We start from the raw sequence: 21309 nt of genomic DNA, 5'->3' as shown, positions 1-21309 counted from the left end.
GTATATGGTGACTACGGCCCTGTCAGCATGCATTAGGCTGCAGTTGTCTGGGTGCGCAAAGGTGAAGTGGCTGGTCTTGTCATACAAAGTTTGATGGAGTGTCAACTGGACAATATGGAGATATTTGCATCTTGAAAGCTGTACTACAAGTGTGGATAGACAGGGAGAAACACACGCAAGCCTAAGACGTGGTAAGATACGATATTCCTCACTATATGAAGTGACTGATAACAAGATCTGTATAATGGATTGTAAAGAAATTCGTCAAGTTTTTATTTTGTAGACAATTGATCTGTATTTATAGCGTGATGGGATGACAGCACAATGATGTGTGTGGTCCTGCGCTTTCATGTGATATATGTGGCATTTCTGTGCGAGCCTGCATCAGAACCTGACAGAGTGCTCTCATGCCTTAATGTGCGTAATCCATCCAAGAGTAATGTGTGTGCAAAGCTGTATGAAAGCTCTGTTATACATCATTTTATTGTAATTTTTCGCTGTGAAAACATTGGATTACCGACAAGTGCTTGGCCTTGTCGGAAAGCTACAGTTCTGCTGTTTCCGCTGATATGTGTGGCTTCTCGCTATGGCATACAGTCGCGGAGAAAATGGACGCACTATGCGTCGTTCAGGCCCATAGTCTAAACTTCTCAGTTTCAACATTTTATTGAGAACATTTAGGAACAGTGCTGCACGTTAACTTTTGTCTGCACATTGTTTTTGTCGCCATTGTTGCTGAGTCTGAGGTGCGAGTCATGCACTCTCGCTCCGCCTCCACCTCAGGTACAGAAATTTGGCACCGTTTCATTTTAAGTGAATCGGTACTCGGTAGTACCAACGTGAATCGGTATCAAGTACAAAAAGTACCGAGTTTCGGTACCCAACCCTAGTCCTCAGTTCCCAAACACTTACTGAGTGTTGTTAATGGAAAGGTGATGTTACACAGTGGTAAACACACAACTTTTTGGAACATGTTGCAGGCATCAAATTCAAAATGAGTGTATATTTACAAAAAACAATAAAGTTTATCAGGTTGAACATTAAATATCTTGTCTTTGTACCGTACTCAGTCTAATATAGGTCGGAAAGGATTTACAAACCATTGCATTGTGTTTATATTTAAGTTTAACACAGTGCCCAGCGTTTTTGGAATTGGGGTTGCATGTGTGCAAGAGAAACCCTGAGGGGCCATACGCATGCCACATCTTTAACGCTTATTCAAAGTCAACTTTCAAGAGCGCAGAAGTGGGCTGCGTCTGAGGCCTTAGCAACCTTAACAAGCACAGTGTCATAGCCTACTGACCTAAAATCCTGAGTGCAGAGCTGAGATTCTTCTAGGCGCTGTTTTTTAAGTGTGCAGGCCTAAAATATTGTCAGTAGTACAGATGTAAAACTCTGGATAGTCCTAAAAAATTATTAACTTCAACTCCACATTTATCACAGATTGGTATTAACGCGGTTGGTTGGTCCTTGTCACCTGACATATGGTGCGCGCTACTGTGGTCTGAAAGTTGAACTCTGTTTATCCCAGGGTGCAGATGTCCCGGCCTGAAAAATAGGCTTTCTGTAATGTGTGCACGTCGTGACAGCATCATTCTGGCATTTGGCCACGCCCACAGCGCATCTACATTGAAAACAATTAATTTGAGGGCACAAACAACATGGCATGTGTACATCCTCTAATTCACTATGCAATGCAGTCCTGCTCCAACTCCAGCCCATAATAAAAAAGAAAATAAGACTGACATGAGTTGTACATCGGTGTTGTTTCTCTCACCATGCTTCCTTCATTGTTGCCAACCATGGTGTTGTAGCTTCCTGTCAGCCTTTTTATCTCTGTCACCTCAAACGTTACATCCAGACCGTTGGGCAGAGCATCCGAACCTGAGGAGGTACAATGAATCAGAATCCGCATCATTACAGGGCCATTATCCCATAGAAAATCACTAAGTGCTCATATCATCTCAAAACAAGACTTTTCACAAAATATACTGTATGTACTGATCTGGTGAATTTAAATGTCACTATTTCTACTTTAAAACCTCGTGCTAGCCTAGGCAGGTAATCTACAAAATTGTCTAACACAGGGTTTCCAACAGATTCATTTATTTGAGGCAGCCTGCCACGATTAAAACATCTGCTGCCACATTTTGATTTTCTATTATTGCCACTGTTCACAATGAAGGAATATTAGAAAATGTTCTTTTTCACATTTGGGTTTGAATAAGTTACCTTCAGATGTATCGATTAGAACCTCCACCTCTTTAAAGATTCCCAGGCGGAGCAACTTCTGTCTGGCGATATGAGATTTTTTCATCACCTACAACCATGACAGAAACAGAGCTCTGTGCTTTGGAACCCTCATCTTCTGGACCCGACATAATTTAAAACTTTTCAGAACCTGACAGAGTGCTCTCATGCCTTAATGTGCAGTACAATCATAAATACATACATCGATGAGGTTTTTGGCGTGAAAAACATCGGAGATCTCATAACCGAGCAGGTCCTCTTTAGTTCTTCCAAGACCCTGGATATTGACATGTTGGACAACCACCTGCAATCAAAGATATTTACTTGGATTACTTTCCTATCATCATCATATAGGGATACTAACACATTTAAAATGGATTTAACCTGTAACCTGTGAAAAATCATCTTACATGGACAGTTTCCTATGTATCAGTCTAGATAGTTTTGGTGTGAGTTGCAGAGTGTTAGAGATATCAACGTCCTACCTCCAGAGCTGGAGCAAAAACCAGAAGCCTACAAAACTGCTACAAAATGGATCATTTTATTATTAATTTTGATTTATCAGCAGACTTAGTTTCAATATATGGTTGGAAGATGATGAGGCTGCTGCTGCTTCTGCCTTGGTACATAATGAACACACACATGCTCTATATATGTTGATGTATATGGGCTAAAATCTACAGAAAAACTTGTCACAATCCTGAAAATATATAGCCTGATATGTAATATTTAGAAGCACACTGGAAGTCAACTCCCTGGAGTGCAGCAAGCCAGAGTGTGACCTCAGTTGTTTTATAAAATGGCTGAACGCCATCTAATATAAATTGAGGCAGAATATTTCATTAAATTCTTTTCATTATTTCATTCATAAAAACATTGTGGATTTTGGAAATAATGACATTTATCTTTTTTCAATTAATTGTGAATTTTGGACTTTACAATGCTTGAGTTACTGGAAATGTCTGGCATCCTCTGGCGTCCCCCATCAGCTGTGCTGGTGACAAGGTGCTATACTAGCTTAAAAATACTGGTGAAGTCTGCAGATGTAAACTAAATCTGAATTAGGGTTGCAACAACATAGCCTACCAGATTTAAAGGGAAATTTCGGTTTATTTCAACCCGTCTCCTATCGTCCTAAATTTGTTTCAAGTGACTAGTGGCATGTTAGCCGTTAGCCTAGATACAGCCGTAGCGTCAGACCTGTTAAAACGTAAGTGAACGGGCATACCTTCAAGTGCNCCACAGAAGAGGAATGCCTCTGTTGCAAGGAATGGGACCGGTTGCAGCCTTATTTTCAAGGTCTGGATGTGACCGAGGACGAGACACCTCCACCTGGAGTAACGTTAGTATCCAGCTGGGCTTTATCTAGAGCTGGCAAGATATATTTCGGCTGTGCTTTGGAAAGCAGAGCTAGAGGGATAAACAAACATGGCAGCACACCGGTAAGGAAGGACAACACGTTTACATGTTGTTTTCTATATGTTCTCTGACATTTACATAACGATATGAGGCGGTCTTTGTGGAAAAAAAGCTTGTTTAGTGGACTAACTTTGCACTTGAAGGGATGCCCGTTCACTTACGTTTTAACAGGTCTGACGCTACGGCTGTATCTAGGCTAACGGCTAACATGCTAACTATTATCTGTATGTCACTAGTCACTTGAAACAAATTTAGGATGATAGGAGATGGGTTGAAATAAACCGAAATTTCCCTTTAAGGTATACCGTGATATGGAAATTTACTTTTATCATACCATGTCCACTTGCTTACCTATGATATTGAAGAAAAAAAATGCAAGTGGAAGGAGAATCTCAATTATATTTGAGTTATTTTCAAAGGGGAGACTTTTTACATATACTTCAATTAAAATAAATGGTTTCAAGTTTCAGTTACAGTAATAAAACATTTGTTCAACCAACAATAACCCTTCTGTTTTCAGTCCTTTAAGGGTAATTCTGACTGATAATAATATAAATTCTTTAATTCTGTGGTACCGTGAAACAGCTTTGTTTTCTGAGATGGTTATGGTACCACGAAAATCTCATTGCACTGCATCCCTAATCTGAATATGGATTTTTTTTTCCCCAGCAGATATCTTACTCATAATAAGACTGAGCTAGCTAAGCAGTCTCGCATTTATATCTGGGGTATTTATTTAGTTTGGGAATCTCTAGAAAGTATTAAGCTCAAGTTGGCTGGCCAACTCAACAGGAAAATGTGTCCAATACTGGTTGTAACTAAGGTTTGACCTACCTTCTGGAGTTTTAAACTAGGTTTCATTACGGAGTCTAGTTATGTGACTATTGTTTTCAAGTTATTGGTCATTGCTTAAGTAAATACTATTGTATCTATATTTTATTTTGGATACTATAACTACTGCTATCGCTTACATCTTTGTTTTCGAGGATCTCCTGCTTGGACTCCTGCTCTGGTTCTGGAGGCTCCATCAAGTCATCAGGGTGGACACCCAAGTCCCGGCCATGCATCGGGAGAGGATCAAGACTCTGAAAAAATTATAAACACAACAGCGCTTTAAGTGACATCACCTGTGCGAGCTAAAACAAAGAAAGTTCATTTTCAAATGCAGTGCCAGATCAGTGGACTGTGTGTGTGTGTGTGTAAAAAACAAAAATATATTAAGACTGGCACTGTCTAAGTTTATATTTTGTTTCGTTTATGTGTTGAATGAGAATATGAAGCGAGGTAAGGTAAGACTTAAGCTTATGCTCACACAGTTCAATACAACGACATCACACAAATATATGTGGCACTTTTAAAGAGCAGCTGTCATGGAAGAGAAAGGGCAGGAAAGTCAGTGGGTGGGGCTTAAAAAGAGGACTGATGTCTCACGACAAATAAAGGTCACTGCATATGACAGGGTGAGTCAGTTCACACAGGTTTGGACAGCAGGGTCAACTTTTTTATCACAATTAGTGAATTTAAGATGAATAAGAATTTTGATATGGGGACCTTGTTGGGTGTTTGTTTGTTGTGAGGTGGTGATCGACCCGCCTTATAAAAAAGTAAAAACATTTTCTGAACTTATGACTCTATTCCGGGCTCATATAATGGCTTCTTGTGATGTTCTTCTGTGTAAATATCATCTGTAAGCACAAATAACCCGCTAAATATCATCACAATGAGCTATTGTTTCAGAAAATGTGATATAAAGATCCCGCCCAGTCTATACTAGTAGCAGTACGGACATTTAAGTTAGCTTAATGCAAAGCTGCATCGTGTCACCATCCACAGTTGTCCAGTGTAAGCTCATGTTCACTTGACTTTCCTGTCTCTGTGTCCAGCTGTGTGGAACAGTACATCGAGTACAACACTGTGGAGTCTGCAGCCTTCACTGGGCTGGGAGGTCATGGTCGGAAACATACAAAAGGCCAGCTATCAGGAAGAAACACAGTTTACCTTAGCATGGACAGTCCCCATTATAACTATCCGCTCCTAGAAGCCTCTTCAATCGGGGTTAGCTGCGCGCTATACGGGAGAAATGTAATAAATGACAGCGGCTACTTTCTCCAGTACCAATCCCCCTTCAAGGGAGACGCCATGACAGTTGGTGAGATCTCGCGTTGTGTTCAAGTTCCCCTCGTAATAGGCTCGTTCGAGATTGTGGAAAGTGGACGAGACCAGGCGGGTTACAGATTTCCGGCAGATTACAGCCCAGCAGCCTTCAGTCTTTTTTTTCTTTTTCTTACTTCATTTATCACAAGGAGAAGAGAACAAGTCGGGAAATATAAGTTAAAGGATAAAAGAAATTAATATCAATGGTCGACATGGTGCTACAGCACAAACGCAAACAAAAAAGGCAACAGAATAAAATAGAAACAATCAGGTGAACAAAAAAGCACAAGGCAAGGCTACGTTTTTTTTTAGTTCTGTTTTGCTTTGTTTTGTTTGGCTTCACTATTCATTTTTTCCATATATATCAGCAACTTTAAGTAGTTGGCAAAGTTTTTTTTATAAGCACAGTGAAAGAGGGAGTACATCCTCTCCACTTACAAGTATGAACGTGGTATTTACCCAAATAATGACAAGTATGTAACAGTACCTGACATATTTGCATCCAGGTTAACCATGAAATGAGCCATATCAATGTGACTAAATGATGGAATGTTATCCAGTTGTGAATATAAGACCAAACCGAAGTTACACATGAACATTTGAAAAATACATGGTTAATGGTTTCAAACTCTGAGGAACAAAAGGTGCAGAAGGTTCAAATCTAAATATTTTATGAAGGAAAATATTGACAGAGTATATCCTGACACAATTTTAAAATGAGTCTCAACATCAGCAAGACATGATAAGTAAAATGAAAAGGACTTTTTCCTTAAAGGGACCTTAATATTATCCTGTACAGAGCATGAGTTGAAGTCCTCCAATGTTTTTTTGTTTAAAAACCATGCTAATCATTCTGTTATCATATTTTTTATCCATCAAGTTAACGTCACTGACTTTTAAAGAGAGTAAACCAGGTGAAATCAGAGAAAATTGTACGCTGCTTTGTACCATACAAAATAAAGGAATGTGAATTGCTCTGCAGATTTGGTCATACCCTTTTCCTGAAACAGTAACATTTAACTTTCTGGAAAAATCTTCAAAGGATAACAAGTGTTTCTATCTGGAGTAAATAAGTCATACACAAAAATTAAACCCTTGTTATACCAGTCAGCTTTAAAAATGGATTTTCTCTTAATGGCAATGACCCTGTTGTTCCATAATAAAGAACTGTGTGGTGAAAAGTTGTGGGAAAATATAATTTTACCAAAATGCTAGCAGCCTTCAGTCTGTACAGGAAGTCACAGAAACACTCACATCCATTTAGATCTGATGCCGATTTATTAAAATGTTAACAGACCCATAAATCAGTTTACTCTCAGCCTACAACTGTTTTAATTATGACAGAGTAGCCTATTGAAATGATTTATCTGTAATTTATGTTCATGGGTCAACCTCCATTTTGCATGAATTCTCATGTAAATCAGCACTATATCAGTTTGCTGCTGCAGGGCAGAGCTGTCCCCTCAGCTACATAAATAAATTGTGTTTGACCATTAGGTTAATGTTTTCAAGGGAAAGAGATACAAGATTGCAGCTTTCATTACAGATCAGTCAGATGTAGTCAGGGCTTCACATTTGTACAGATGTTATTTTAAGAATCCTCACATCCCACTGACCACAAGTCTTTATGTTGCTAAATATGTCAATAATTAAAGCAGTCTAATGTTAATATGCAATAGATTCTGTATAGTTTATGATGAATGTATTTAGTTTTTGACTCCTAAATGTCCCCATGAGTAACACTTGTTTTCTGTTAACAGAATAAACCTTTAATTCAGACCAAAAACATATAAATCTCTGAAATTCAACGAAAATTAAGAGTTTATATTAAACGTCATATTGTTGCGTCAACATCTAAACCAATCAGCTGTTCGATCAGGTGTGAGCCAGGCATTTCCCATCATGCCCTGGGTCTTGTAGTCGGTGGAGAGCAACTGCAGTGCCTGACTCTAAAAACTGCAACTACCTTGATCTCACAAGATTGTCATTGTCCTCTTTTGTATGATGTCAGTGCAAGTCAGGATGAAGTCGGACACAAAACTAACCCACATGCATTGTCCGGTGATCGCTGGTGATCAATTCTGTGCAGGCCTGGCTCATTTCATTTCAAACGCATATATTGTTACCTCATCTAAGGCCTTTCATCCCCTGCATTTTGTTGTTTATAAATCAGTATGTATTATTATTTTTTTCTGTGTAAAAGCTCCAACATAGCCTATCAAGCTAAAATTTACTACCATGTGTTCATGACATGCTAGTTAGGAATTGGGGAAAAAATTAGGGGAGACTGGGGATAGTTGCAACCAGGCCCCCAGGAACGTTGCTCAACCTTGCAGCAAATTTTTCCTCAATAGCCACTAGCAGTATTGCAGCAAAAAAAAAACCCTTTAGCCCAGACAGCATTTTCTCCATAGGCCATCACTGTAAAAGAGACATTTGTAAAACTGTTGGCAGGAAACCTTGAACTGCAACATGGTCAGGCATGAATCTTGGTTTTATATTTGTAAATCTTTCCCTAAGCCCAGAAAAGTGATTTAAAAATCTGTGACGTCACTGTAATGTAAAGTCCATGAGCTGAGTGAGAACTCGCAGGTGGGCTAGTGGTAGAAACACAACTGTGTTTATACAGTGGGCCACATACCGCGGAAGTAAACCCAGAAGCTAGAAAACTTTCTTAACGTATGCACCAAGTGAGCAACTCCATTGGACTTAATAGGTGTCATCTTGGCATCTGGTATGTAGTTATTTCTAAAATCTATGGATGCAACATGGGGCGGTTGCAACAGCTCTTATTCCTCCAACCAGAAACAAGCTACACTGATGACAGTCATACTGCACATGCTCAGTTAGCCCCTATATAATAAAATGAATAAAAATTTGGTTGCTGTAGTCCAAATAGTCTCTGTGCTACTGCCAGGACAGCAAAGAGTGTTGCAACCATCCCCGGTCTCCCCTAATTCTAAAGCCTACAAGCACCCGGTTACTCCTGTTAAGTGGCTGCACTGCAATAATGCCAGTCCTCAGAACAAATCCAGCAGCAACAATGTAGCTGCTCACAGCTATTATTGCAATATAAGGACAGTCAGATGTTATAGTGCAGCAAATGAGTGGCACTAGACTGCAGGATGAAAAGCCACCACCAAAGACCCTGTCAAAACTAACAAATGTCTTGGTCTTGAAGGCATCACCCTGTCTCCCCTCTGGGATTGGATAGAAATGAGAACGCATTGAAGTAGGCGGGACGGACCCAGATCACGTTGAAGGAGCTTCTCCAGCAGATGGCGGTGTTTGTCAGAACACTCCGACTGCGCCTCATTTTAAAATGAGGAAATGTTTGGTGAGTTCCCAGCCAGCTTTGGCCCTGTATGTGAGCGTGCTGCATTGTTGTAGTCTATAAAACATTTTAAAATGGCATCAATAAAACTGTTATTCACTAGACTTTACTGTAGGATAAATTATAAACTATATGATAAATTCAATCAAACCTCCTTCACAATTACATTTGAGAAAAAAAGCTGTACATCTGTGTCTATTTTTGGTTTGCAGACATAATATCCTAAAATCAATAAGACCACATTCACTGATACACAAAGTTCCCTAAACTGTGGGCCTTGAGCTCATGGGTGGATTATGAGACAATGGACCCCTGGGCACAGATATGCAAAGGGCCCCTCCTCCTCTCCTACATAGAAGCAGGACACACAGACTTTATGGAGGTTCTGCCTCTTTATTTGTTTGTTTTGCATTTCTTTGTAATCGTAGCCATCTTTTTGTGGTTGTGCGACTCTTTGTAGTCATTTTGTGTCGCATTGTTGTTCCTTTGCATCTGTTTATAGTTGTTTTTGCCTCTTTGAAGTCAAGTAAGCGGAGGACGACGAGTACGACGAAGTCATTTTGTGTCTTGTTGAGGTGTATGTGTGTCTTTTTTTGGTTGTTTTGTGTCACTCTATAGCCATTTTGTGTGTCTTTGTAGTTTTTTGTGTCTCTTTGTAGTTCTTTTGCATCCCTTTTGTTGCATCTCTTAACACGTAAATCTTTAAGGAGTGTGGCATACATTACATTCACTAGTCTCTTAACTTTCTAGCGACATGAACTTCCAGACTATGCTCTCTCTGATTCTTCTTCTGGTAAAAAACATAGAATAGAATAGAATAGAATAGAATAGAATAGAATAGAATAGAATAGAAAAACTTTACTGTCCAGCCAAGGCAGGAAATTTGTCTTTGGTCTCACCCAATTACATAAAAACACAAACTTGCCAGAAAGACGTACATAAAACAAACAAGTCAACAATGATTTCATAAAAGTACAAACATGTGCAGGGAACATCTCCATGGGTTACAACGGGTTACGGGTTATACACTTTAACAATACAGCACGATGGCCGCCGAGTGGACCTTTTAGGCATAACCCATATCATAATCAATATCAATAGCTCTCTTGGGAGCCAAAACGCGCGCTAAATTGCCCTCCTGGGAACCGAAACGGACGCTAAAGTGCCCTCCTGGGAGCCAAAACACGTGCTAAATTGCCCTCCTGGGAACCAAAACGCAAGCTAAATTGCCCTCCTGGGAACCAAAACGCACGCTAAAGTGCCCTCCTGGGAACCAAAACACGTGCTAAATTGCCCTCCTGGGAACCAAAACGCGCGCTAAATTGCCCTCCTGGGAACCAAAACGCACGCTAAAGTGCCCTCCTGGGAACCAAAACGCGCGCTAAATTGCCCTCCTGGTTGGCAAAACACACTAAACTGCCCTCTTGGCTGGTGAAAACATGATAAACTGCCCTCTTGGGTGGTAAAAACGCATGCTTAAGTGCCCTCCTGGTTGCCAAAACACAGCTGCTCTCTTGGGTGGAAAAACACACTAAACTCCAGAAGACTATTAGGACCAAGAAATACTATGAAACATTACTGTTGCAATGACTTTTATGTTGGGCCCTTTTTTGATCTATATTGAGCCAGAACTATATCTCACAGAACCAGTTTGGATTATCTGGTAGCCTACTAATATGGTGTTAAAATGCACTAGAATACAGGAAATGGCATCTACTTAATTGAAAATGTTCTGGGGGATGACCCCCAGACCCCCCCAGGGATTTATTTCCTTTATACATCCATGTCTCTGTGTGTTCTTCACAGTCCAACATTGAATCTACACAGTTCTTGTGGATGCTGATCCTAACTACAAACTAACTTGAGTAGTCTGTCTAGTTAGTCTGTTTTAAGGTTATATAATGTGCCATTTGTATAACATATAAACATGTCTAAAGTGCCCTCGAAAACACGCGGAACTTAGTGCCCTCTTCAGTGGCGAGAACGCGCTGTTTGTGCCCTTTTTTCTCTTTTCGCCCCTGCCCTTCAAAAAGTCTGTGCACGCCACTGTTTATCATTAGGAAATAACAGTATAAATGTTAAGATACCACATCTCCTCCACCTTTAAGTCAACAGTTCAACACTTCTAGAAAATGTCAAATAACTAAAACTGTTAGTACATAATATTCATCAGCATGACAATGGTCAGAAAACTAGAACTCTTTTGATTTTTTTTTTCAGTATCTACCTTGGAAGGTTCCTCCTTCCAGTGAGATCAGAGCGCATTGTTGCCCTTTTCCTAGGAGGGATCTCACTCTAACTAGCAAAGTCTCTGATGTGAGCAGCCTCTTTTGTCTGAGGAAGCTCGCCAAATTCCAGGTAGATAGGAGCCTGATGAAAATGTTTTACAGTGCTTTTAGCGAATCTGTTGTTTCTTTTTCTGTCATTTGTTGGTATGGAAACCTTGCCAGCAAGGACAGGAACTCCCTAGGGAGAATTGTACGTGTTGCTTCTAAAGTAGCTGGGGTGAAATTCAGCAGTCTGGACGAAATTTTTAACATCCAGGTGCTCAAGAAAGCAACGTCCATTCGCAGGGATGATATTCATCCTCTTAACCAGGAATATAAGCTTCTTCCTTCTGGCCTCCGCCTAAATGTTCCCCCAGCTACTAAAAACAGATACAAATTTTCCTTTGTGCCTCTCTCCATCCAGGCTCTAAACGCTGCGGATTGGAGGAGGTAACTGCACTGTGGTTTAAAACTTCCATTGCTACTATTTTGTACCTGTTTGTTTATTTATTTATTTATCTGCTACGCACTTTACTGTGTAGGCTACTGTATATAAGCTGACCAGTGGTCTATATTCTTTCTTTCTTTGCACTGTAAACTGTGCACTTGGTGCATTTGATGTAATTCACTGCTCACATCATGTAGGTTTTATGTCTAATTGTGACTGTTGAATGTATGTGTTGAATCTGTCTGCTGCAAACCAAATCGCCCTTCAAGGGACAAATTAATAAAGTGAAGTGAAGTGAAGTGATCTGGATAACTGCAGGGATCCATTTAGGGCCATAGGAATAGTTTCTGATGTGAACGTCATCTCCAGGTGTGAAACTACTCAGTTTCCTGTTTGTGTCATTGGCCTGTTTCTGCTTCAGTTGTTTTTGTTTGCTGCACTTAAGTGTTCACATCAGGCACAACTAAATCCACAACAGATCTGAGTCTCTGTGACATCATCAGCTCTGCAGGTGACATGCCTGTCATAACATGAGGTGTGATAAGATAAGATAAGATAAGATACACCTTTATTGATCCCACAATTTAGAAATTCCAGTGTTACAGCAGTCAAGGAGTCAGATTAAAAATTTCAAAATTTAAACTTAAAAACTTAAAACTTAAAAACTAGGCATGCAAAATAAAGTACAAAAATACAAGAAATGGCGATAAATACTACTACTACTACTACTACTAATAATAATAATGAGAAGTGGATAATAATGAGCTGTGAATAAAAATGAGCAGTGGATTAAAGAGAGCACATCTAGTGCAAGTGATTGTATGTGCAAAAAACAGCAGACAGCTGTGGTGTTTTTAAAGTGTCCATAGTGTCCATGAAGTGTCCATGGTGCAGTTTACTGTGAGCAGTGCTGGTTATGTAGCCTGACAGCAGCAGGCAGGAAGGACCTGCGATAGCGTTCCTTCACACACTTTGGGTGAATCAGTCTATCGCTGAAGGAGCTCTCCAGAGCTTTTATCTCCTCCTGCAGAGGATGGGAGTCATTAGTCCTCAGAGATGACAGCTTGGCTGTCATCCTCCTTTCTCCCACCACCTGCACAGAGTCCAGAGAGCATCCCAGGACAGAGCTGGCCTTCTTGATCAGCTTGTCCAGTCTCTTCCTATCTGCAGCCGAGACGCTGCTGCCCCAGCAGACCACTCCGTAAAAGATGGCTGATGCCACCACAGTGTCAAAGAAGGTCTTCATCCCTGCGCTCCCTGCACTCCAAAATTCCTGAGCCGCCTCAGCAGGTAGAGTCTGCTTTAGCCTTTCCTGTATAGTGCTGTTATGTGATTAGTCCAGTCCAGTTTATTGTTAAGATGAACACCCAGGTACTTATAAGATGTCACCATCTCAATGTCCTTTCCCTGGATGTTCACCGGTGTTGGGGGGAGGAGTCTGCGCCTGCGGAAATCCACCATCAGCTCTTTGGTTTTCCCCACGTTGATCTGAAGGTATGTGATAACAGAACAGAAAACTAGACAGTCTAGTTTGAACTGTCTCTCCTTTCATCTTTTCCCCCTTGGAGGTTTGGACCGCCCTCTCCACCAACCCATTAGAGGATGGATGGAATGGTGCTGACCTCACATGGCGAATTCCATTTTTCTTCATAAATGACTCAAACTCTGCACTTGTGAAACGGGTACCATTGTCAGACATCAACCTTTTTGATAGGCCAAAAACACTGAAACTCTGACATAGTTTCTCTATGGTATCCTGTGATGTGGATGTCTTCATGGGGTAAATGTCAATCCACTTTGAGTGCACATTCACTATCAGTAGGAACATTTCTCTTTGGAAGGGGCCTGCATAGTCCAACGGAATTCTGGACAATGGCGACTCTGGCCACTCCAATGGGTGTAACGGTGCATTTGACAGTGTCTTTTGGTGGGCCTGATACTCCTCACACGACTGCACTGCCTTTTCCAAATCCTGATCCATTCCTGGCCACCACAGATAAGACCTGGACAGGCCTTTCATCTTTGACATGCCAGCATTTGCTTGGTGTGGTAGTTTTAGCATTTTGTCTCTGCTTTTCGTAGGTTTGATTACTCCCCTGAGCACACAACCATTCCTCACACTCAACTCCATTCTCCGCTGATGATAAGCCTTGAAATGGATGCCTGTTTCTGCAGGCCAGCCTTTGAGGACATATGCATGGACTTGGGGCAATATTATATCCTTAGCTGTCCAGCTTCTTGTTTGGTTTGTGTCCACCAGCATCTCATCTAGCAGATCCATCATCAAGACTTGTTCTGTTCTCTCCTCCTTGCTCATTGGTTCAGAAAGTGGCAGTCTGCTTAACACATCCTCATTGGCGTGGTGTTTTCCTGGTCTGTATACAATGCTGTAGGCGCTCAGGCGCACAGCCCATCTCTGCACTCTTGGGGAACCCATTTATGGGATGGGTTCAGGGCAGGAATTTCACGAGGGCCACGAGGGCCATGACCCTTGTGCCCTCCTCATTTGGCCTTGATGCCCCACCCGCACTGCCCCAGGTGATTTTGCGGTAATTGAATAGCCCTGCTGTAGTTTGTTAGCTATCTAACAACACATCAAAATAGGCTAATTGTAAGCCAGTCTTGTTCACTGAATCAGTTTATCATGTACACTCAAAAAATATTTAGGCCTAATATTTAAAATTGTTTGCTTATAAATACACGAATCTGGTTGTTCTATATTTAAAACACATTGGGTTTATTAGTGCTATTAAATAAATCACATTATTACTTATTATACTCATTATTATTACTTGAGCTCATTTTATTTATTCATTTCACAGATAGTTATACATCCTTAGTCCTTAAATTAAATTCATTATGGACGTGGACTTAAAATCATTGTTTTATTTTATGGCCTTGCTGCCCTGGCTTTTGGCCTTTCTGCCCTCAAAAAATTGACAACACGAAAGGCCGAGTGGCCTTGCCCCTAAAATGATGAAATTCCAGGCCTGGATGGGTTTCTTCTTATTGAAAAGATAGATCAGATTAGATTATGATCTGTGTAGATGATAAAGCCCCAGTCATATATGTATTTGTGAAACTTGATACCAAACACGACTGCCAAGCCCTCTTTGTCAAGCTGAGAGTATCTTGTTTCAGCAGGCTGCAGCGTGTGCAACATGAAACCTATGGGTCTCTCACTTCCGTCTTCCATTCGGTGGGATAACACAGCACCAATGGTGGACTGGCCATTGGGACGTTCGGGACGAATCCCGATGGGCTGGTCACCAAGTGGGCCGGTGTGGGCCGGTGGGGCTGGCCCGGTGGTCAAAGAAAGACAAAAAAAAGACAAGTGAATGTTAGCTGTCAGTACTGTACGTCCCTCCCATGTTGTTTGTTTGCTGTGAGATGTTCAGAGGGAACGTAGGTGTCAATCTTATGTTTTGATGCCTGAAGGAGGAGATAAGAGCGGCCTCTTCCAATACGAAAGAGGCCCTCGTTTTTCTTGAAATCTGATTGGCTCAGCCGCAGTCATCAGTCATTACTCATGGCAGACCAGGCTAGTTTGACTGTTAGTGCTAGCTACTGAGAAAGAGACAGACAGAAAACATGGATAAAGCCGGTTAAAAAAAAGAAAGACTGGCGTGGAAAAAACTCAAATAAAAAAACTTAAATCTTTAAAAGAAGAGGCAGCAAAGTGCTTCAAACCAACCTGTTTGGCCTTGGCGTTGGTTGATGGGCTGACACTGCTGATGTTGCTAACGATGGGGATGGAGCTGGGGCCGACAGTGCCATTAACATTAGGTGGTGCTCTTAGTCTCTAGGACAATGAAGCTGAGGGACAGACTAACCCCAGTCGTGATGAGGAGGAGGATGAGACCAGAAATATGACAGGTGTGATGTGAAGGCATAGCCTACTATGCATTACATTTTAGCCAGAGGAAAACCTTTTTAGTAGTATTAAGTGGGATTTTTTTGTTGTAGTAATAAGTTGACTAAAAGTTGACTATAGGGCCTATTGCCCAATTTATATCTCCTTAGTTCATGGCTGTGAGCCATGGAAAATATAAATTGGGCTTATGTAATACAAGAGCAGGGCTGGGCAGGGCAGGGCAGACAATTATATTGTGCATAAAATTAGATTCATTAGGACAGAGTCATATGCTCATATTTTAAGTTAAATACAATCTAAAATCTTAAATCAATCTCTGAATATTAGCATTGATTTTACTGATGTCTTTGTATAATAATTAGTCAGTGCATTTGTGTAGCGTGTACAAACATATACTGTAGAGGATTATAGGTAGAAACGTGTGGGCCAGTGTGTGGGCCGGTGCATGGGCCAGTGTGTGGGCCGGTGCGCCTGAATGTCCCGGGCTGAATTTGTGTCCCAGTCTGCCCATGCACAGCGCCCACTCGCATTGCATGGCATGATTAAATTTCAGTCTGCTGAGTAACAAACCAACACATCTAATCTGTCCAACAGGGCCTTGGATTTTTGAAAGGCTTCTTCCTGCTCTTTTTTCCACTTCCATCGCACATCTCCCTTCCTGGATGGCTTTCACCTTTTTCTCCATAGGATGAAGTCCCTTAGTGTCCATCCTATGTCCCAAATACTCAACTTCATCCTGCAGGAAGGTGCACTCATTCCTCCTTAAGCTCAAACCTGCCTCTTCCACCTTTGTTAACACTGTGTCAAGGGTTTTTAGGTGGTCAGCCTCATCCACTCCATTCACCAAGATGTCATCAAGGTGCACCACCACTAGGGGAATTCCCCCTAACAGACCCTCCATGGTCCTCTGGAATATGGTGGGTGCTGAGGCAACTCCAAATGGCAGTCTGCTGTAAGTGAAAAGTCCCTGGCGGGTGTTAACTGTCGGGTATTTCTTTGAGTTGTCATCCAGGAGTATCTGCTGGTAAGCATGGCTCATGTCCAGTTTGGAAAACTGTTTTCCCTCTGCCAGTGCTGCAAACAAGTCACAAGTCAAACACAAGGTTTACAACTAACTTTCCAGCAACAAGGAGAACCAAGTTGAGTTAGCACCCCAATGTCTAACTCTGTAAGGACCCGAGCTACCTCGGATCTGCACCTTTGGAACAAGGACACAACAAAGACATGTGGAACCACAGCTCTTTCCAGCCTTCCTCGGCCGGCTAACAAAAGCAGCACACCACAAAGCGACTCTTTCTTCTATCCATTCAAGGATCGGTAATGTAACAACTGGGCAAAGCTTTATCACAGCTGTACAGGCAAGACTGTTTAAATTGTTGTATGTGATTTAATGCTGTTTCTTGAGTAATTGTTGTGATTATTTGCAGTTAGGTCATTAGTTAGTTGTCTTCGCTAAGGCTAAGTGTTTATTTTGCTAATGCTGTTCACAGACAAAGTCTTGCATGCAACTAAACATCCCCTGCACTAATCCAGCAACACATATCACATTCTCATAGACTCATTTACAAATAGGCTTTCAACCAGGGCTGCCCCTGACCAAATTGGGGCCCTATGCGAAATTTTATTTGGAGGCCCCCATCCCCATGTATCATAGGTACAAAATGACCGTACAACAACTTGCCATTTAACTTGACAACCTTTACTGGCAATAACAAATGTACTGTAGATACACTAGTTTGGCTGTGTGAGTCAAATAAAATAAAACATTCAACCTGAAATAAATAAATAAATATTAAATAAAAATAACTTCACACTGAAATAAATAAATAAACAAATCTGAGTCACAAATAGCCATCAATTACTCATCAAAAGAAAGTAACTTCCACCACCTCAATCCCCCACCCTTGATTAAACACTGAAAATAAAATAAAAGAGGGAGACATTCTTTTCTATTTTCATCTTATTTAGCTATATTTCTCCCTCTCCCCTCTCTGGGAGCATCCGACCTCCTGGCCCCGAACATACCCCCGAGGCTCGGGTCTCCCCCTCCGTGGAGCCCGCACACCCTCCTGTCCCCGCACATACTCCTGAGGCTCTTTTGGACAACATGTCGACAACTCTTCACCTGCTGCAGCTCTGCAAGTGCCTGCCAGTGCACCCCTCTTATTGTTCAGATGTCGAGTGCTGTCAATCATTGCAGCGACGCATGGGCGGTCAGGTCTCTTCTCTCCTTCCTCGAGCTGATTCTATGCACGCCTCACGGTAGCGCATGTGCGCATCCATTGCGCATATGCGCAAATGCGTCCCCTCGCGCAAAATGTGGCCCCCCATGGAAGATGAGGCCCTACGCACAGCGCGTGTTCTGCGTTTAGGGAGGGGCGGCCCTGCTTTCAACAGAGCTACACCCAAAGAGACAACTCAAAGTCTCGCTTCTCTTCCTTTGTCTTTGTCCTGACAACATGGTCAGACAAGACCTCCCCCGATCTGAAGCCAGCTTTGATTCTGCCAACTTGTAGTTCTCTGTTGTCAGCCATTTTGTTTTGTAGGCCAAACCGCCCTTTGATTTCTCTCTGTCCCTCTCTCTCTGACCAAGGCTCAGAATTCTGCAACAATTTATAGTGGTGATGGATTATGTATCACCAATTTATAACTCTTGCTGTGCTGGCTCTGCTCCTCTAAGCTCCACCACCCTCCTCCCCCTCCTGTCAGTGCTCCGTCCAAAGCCACGTCCCCACAAACTTGAACACGCATCCTGCAGTACACCGACAGAGAAGCTAATGTTAGCATTGGGCTAATACGAGCTACAAAAGTAGCTAAGTTGGCTAACATTACATATTCCATGAAAATAACAAATCCCTCCGAAGCAAAACAAATAATTACCTGTCTAACAGAAAGACAGCAACCTCTGCATCACTTTTCAGGCCCTTCAGCTCCCTCAGTTGTCTCCACCGTTCAAAAGCTGCGATGTTGGTTGACTCTGGTTTGTCCTCTCGCTTTATCCAAAGCCTTTTTCGTTGCAGCCTTTTCTGCCTCCGACTTTCTTTTCTTAGCCTGTTTAGCAGGGCGAGCCGTTACAAGTAACGCTGGAAGTGGTACTTTTGGCTGCATTTTCTCATTTCTCATTTGTTCAGCAAACGTATTCTCCTGCTGACTCTGTATTTCTGCTGAGGAGTGTGCTGAATATTTCCGGCAACAGTGACACGTGATGAGTGCACGCAGGGAGGAGGGAGGGAGGGACAGAGGGGGGCGTGGGCAGGACCAGAGCGATAAGGACTAGTCTGGGGCCGTTTTGTGGCCGTTTTGGTAAGGAACCGGCACAAGCGCGAGAGAGACAGGATCCGGAATTCGATGGATGTGCCTTTCCGTCAAAATAAAAGCACCAAGCTAATAAAAATGCAGTGAAACTTTTTAATTTAAAGAATATAATTTACAAGAAAAGCCCCAAGCCATTAAGTTAATCTTTTTCTTTTATTGTAAATCGATGGCAGAATTTAAAGTTTTACTTTGGAGAACACTTTTCCTTTGGTGAATTTGGTGAATTCCAGATCCGCTCTCTAGACCGGAACCAGAATCCAGACAAAATTCAGAGTGAATGGAAACCAGGCTCTTCCCCGTACATGAAGAGCCTGGTGACGCGAGGCTATATAAGAACGAGACATGAAGGCATCTGATTGGTTCTTTCCACTTGCAACGAGAGGCAGGGATTGGTCAGAGTTTTTACAGGCCTGCAGCTGCCACAGAGGTCGAATTTTTTTCGTTCCTTTTTCTGAACACATTATGTATTGACTACTCTCAGGATGGAAGGACCATTTCACCGAGTATAACAAAAAGTGTTTCTGAACAGGATTACCAACTATAGCTTTAATGGCACTTTCTGGGAATGGATTGTGTTATCATACATGACAACCCAAATTATCTTCTGACACAGCGTATCCCCTAAATTATGCATTTGTCTTCCCCTCACACCACACAGTTATCAGAGTCATATGGCCATACAAAATATATTCCGAGAATATCTTGTTCCTGGCCCCAGGAAACAAGCTGGAGATTCGGGTACTTTAAAAAATATTTTTTGACTTTCACATTATTCGCATTGTTTGTGAATGCCTATCTGACTATAGTCGGGAGGAAATGTGGAGCTACCATTATTGACAATTGCATAGTGGCCCTACAGCAAGCGGCTTAAGTTCAAAACTTTGAAAATTCATAACAAATTAACCATATGTGCTACAACTTAACAACTTTCATCAAACTTAAGAAATACTGAAGAAACTTTTGTACATTTAAACCTATTAAAAATTATGAAGTTCATCACTCTGTTTTTTTTTCAAAAACTGTAAAACTTCTTAAACCTATCTTCTCCCACAACTTTTGCTCAATTGACACTGTAGGAGCCATGTTGTGTTTATTTATTTATTCTGTACCTCCAAAATACAGGGGGCAGTATTTCCTTTGTTTACTGACCCTACCCGGATGTTGGCGGGGGGTCAGGCAGGTTACTTGAGGTTACTCAGTGTTGCACAGGTGTGCCTGATTAGATGGGAGAAGCAAACAGTTTTCGACTGTGCTTGTGCTTGAGCGTTTTTCTGTTTATAATTTATGTGGACAAGTATTAAGTAGGCTATGTGGCTTCCGCAAGAAATTAAATGAACATTATTATTTCAAACGCAAAGGAAGTTTTCGTTGGTTTATTGCCTTGCCCGAGTACACGTCAAAACAAAAACAATCAGCATCCAGTAGTGGCTACAGGACCAGTCACTACAATTAGGTACTCACCTGTCTCTCGGCTACTGGAGCCGCCGGGACACCGCGCGTCGGAGCGGCGCATCGGAGCGGCAGCTGGAGCCGCCGGGAGGCACAGCGGGCTGCTGGAGTCGCCGGGACCGCGCGTCGGAGCGGCCACTGGAGCCGCCGGCATCGGGCTTGGAGCTGCATCGGAGCGGGCTGCTGGAGCCGCCGGGACACCGCACGTCGGACAATTGGACGTCAGATCATCAATGCCGGCCAACGCACCATTGGGGTATGTGGTTCAGCGCTGACGTCTATTAATGGCCATTGTAAATAGTGTGTGCACACCTAACGGTACAATATGCGTAAATCCAATGCATTGGTAGCAGACTCGCAACTGCCTTGAATAAACTTTGCGCGTCGGGGCATGCGTTTTTGTGCTGATAAATAAATAAAGCGTTGACTTTTGACTTTTGGCCATCATAGCAGAAAAGGAGAAACCGGACAGACATTCTGGGAGTGAGACTGACCTTAATGTGGGTGGGGAGGTAAATGCACAAACTGAGAAAAAAGAAAAGCGTGAGGTGAAATTAACATCCAAAGCTTTATTGGAAAAAATAAGCAATTTAGAAAAAGAAAGAAAGGCTAAAATAAATAAACTGTCTAAACTAAAACAAACTATTGTTGTTCTGATGGAAGGTAAAGAACATGTAAATGAGGTCAAAGGTGAATTAAACAAGTTTGTGGGTTTGTCTGAAGAAATACACCAAGTGCATAAGGTTTTGTTGGTTCTATTGCCTGATGATGCTGCAACAAAGCATGATATATGGTTTCA

At 41.9% G+C, this 21309-nt stretch overlaps 1 protein-coding gene and 1 pseudogene across 1 annotated transcript in view; both read right to left on the bottom strand.

The window, feature by feature from the left end:
* The window catches only part of LOC126384788 (sorting and assembly machinery component 50 homolog A-like), a 22767-nt gene extending 16925 nt beyond the window's left edge, over positions 1–5842 (bottom strand). The window contains exons 1-5 of the mRNA XM_050036081.1: positions 5668–5842; positions 4641–4754; positions 2453–2554; positions 2233–2320; positions 1778–1884 (exon numbers count right to left, since the gene is read on the bottom strand). Coding sequence (XP_049892038.1) covers positions 1778–1884; positions 2233–2320; positions 2453–2554; positions 4641–4754; positions 5668–5688 — 432 coding nt within the window. The 5' untranslated portion in view covers positions 5689–5842. The remainder of the gene's footprint in view (positions 1–1777; positions 1885–2232; positions 2321–2452; positions 2555–4640; positions 4755–5667) is intronic.
* A 6529-nt stretch (positions 5843–12371) lies between these two features.
* LOC126385215 (uncharacterized protein K02A2.6-like) lies at positions 12372–20664 on the bottom strand (annotated as a pseudogene).
* Positions 20665–21309: the final 645 nt, after the last annotated feature.

The sequence above is a fragment of the Epinephelus moara genome, chromosome 23, assembly GCF_006386435.1.
Source record: "Epinephelus moara isolate mb chromosome 23, YSFRI_EMoa_1.0, whole genome shotgun sequence".
Taxonomy (NCBI): Eukaryota; Metazoa; Chordata; class Actinopteri; order Perciformes; family Serranidae; genus Epinephelus; species Epinephelus moara.
This window is presented reverse-complemented; position numbering and strand designations above follow the sequence as displayed.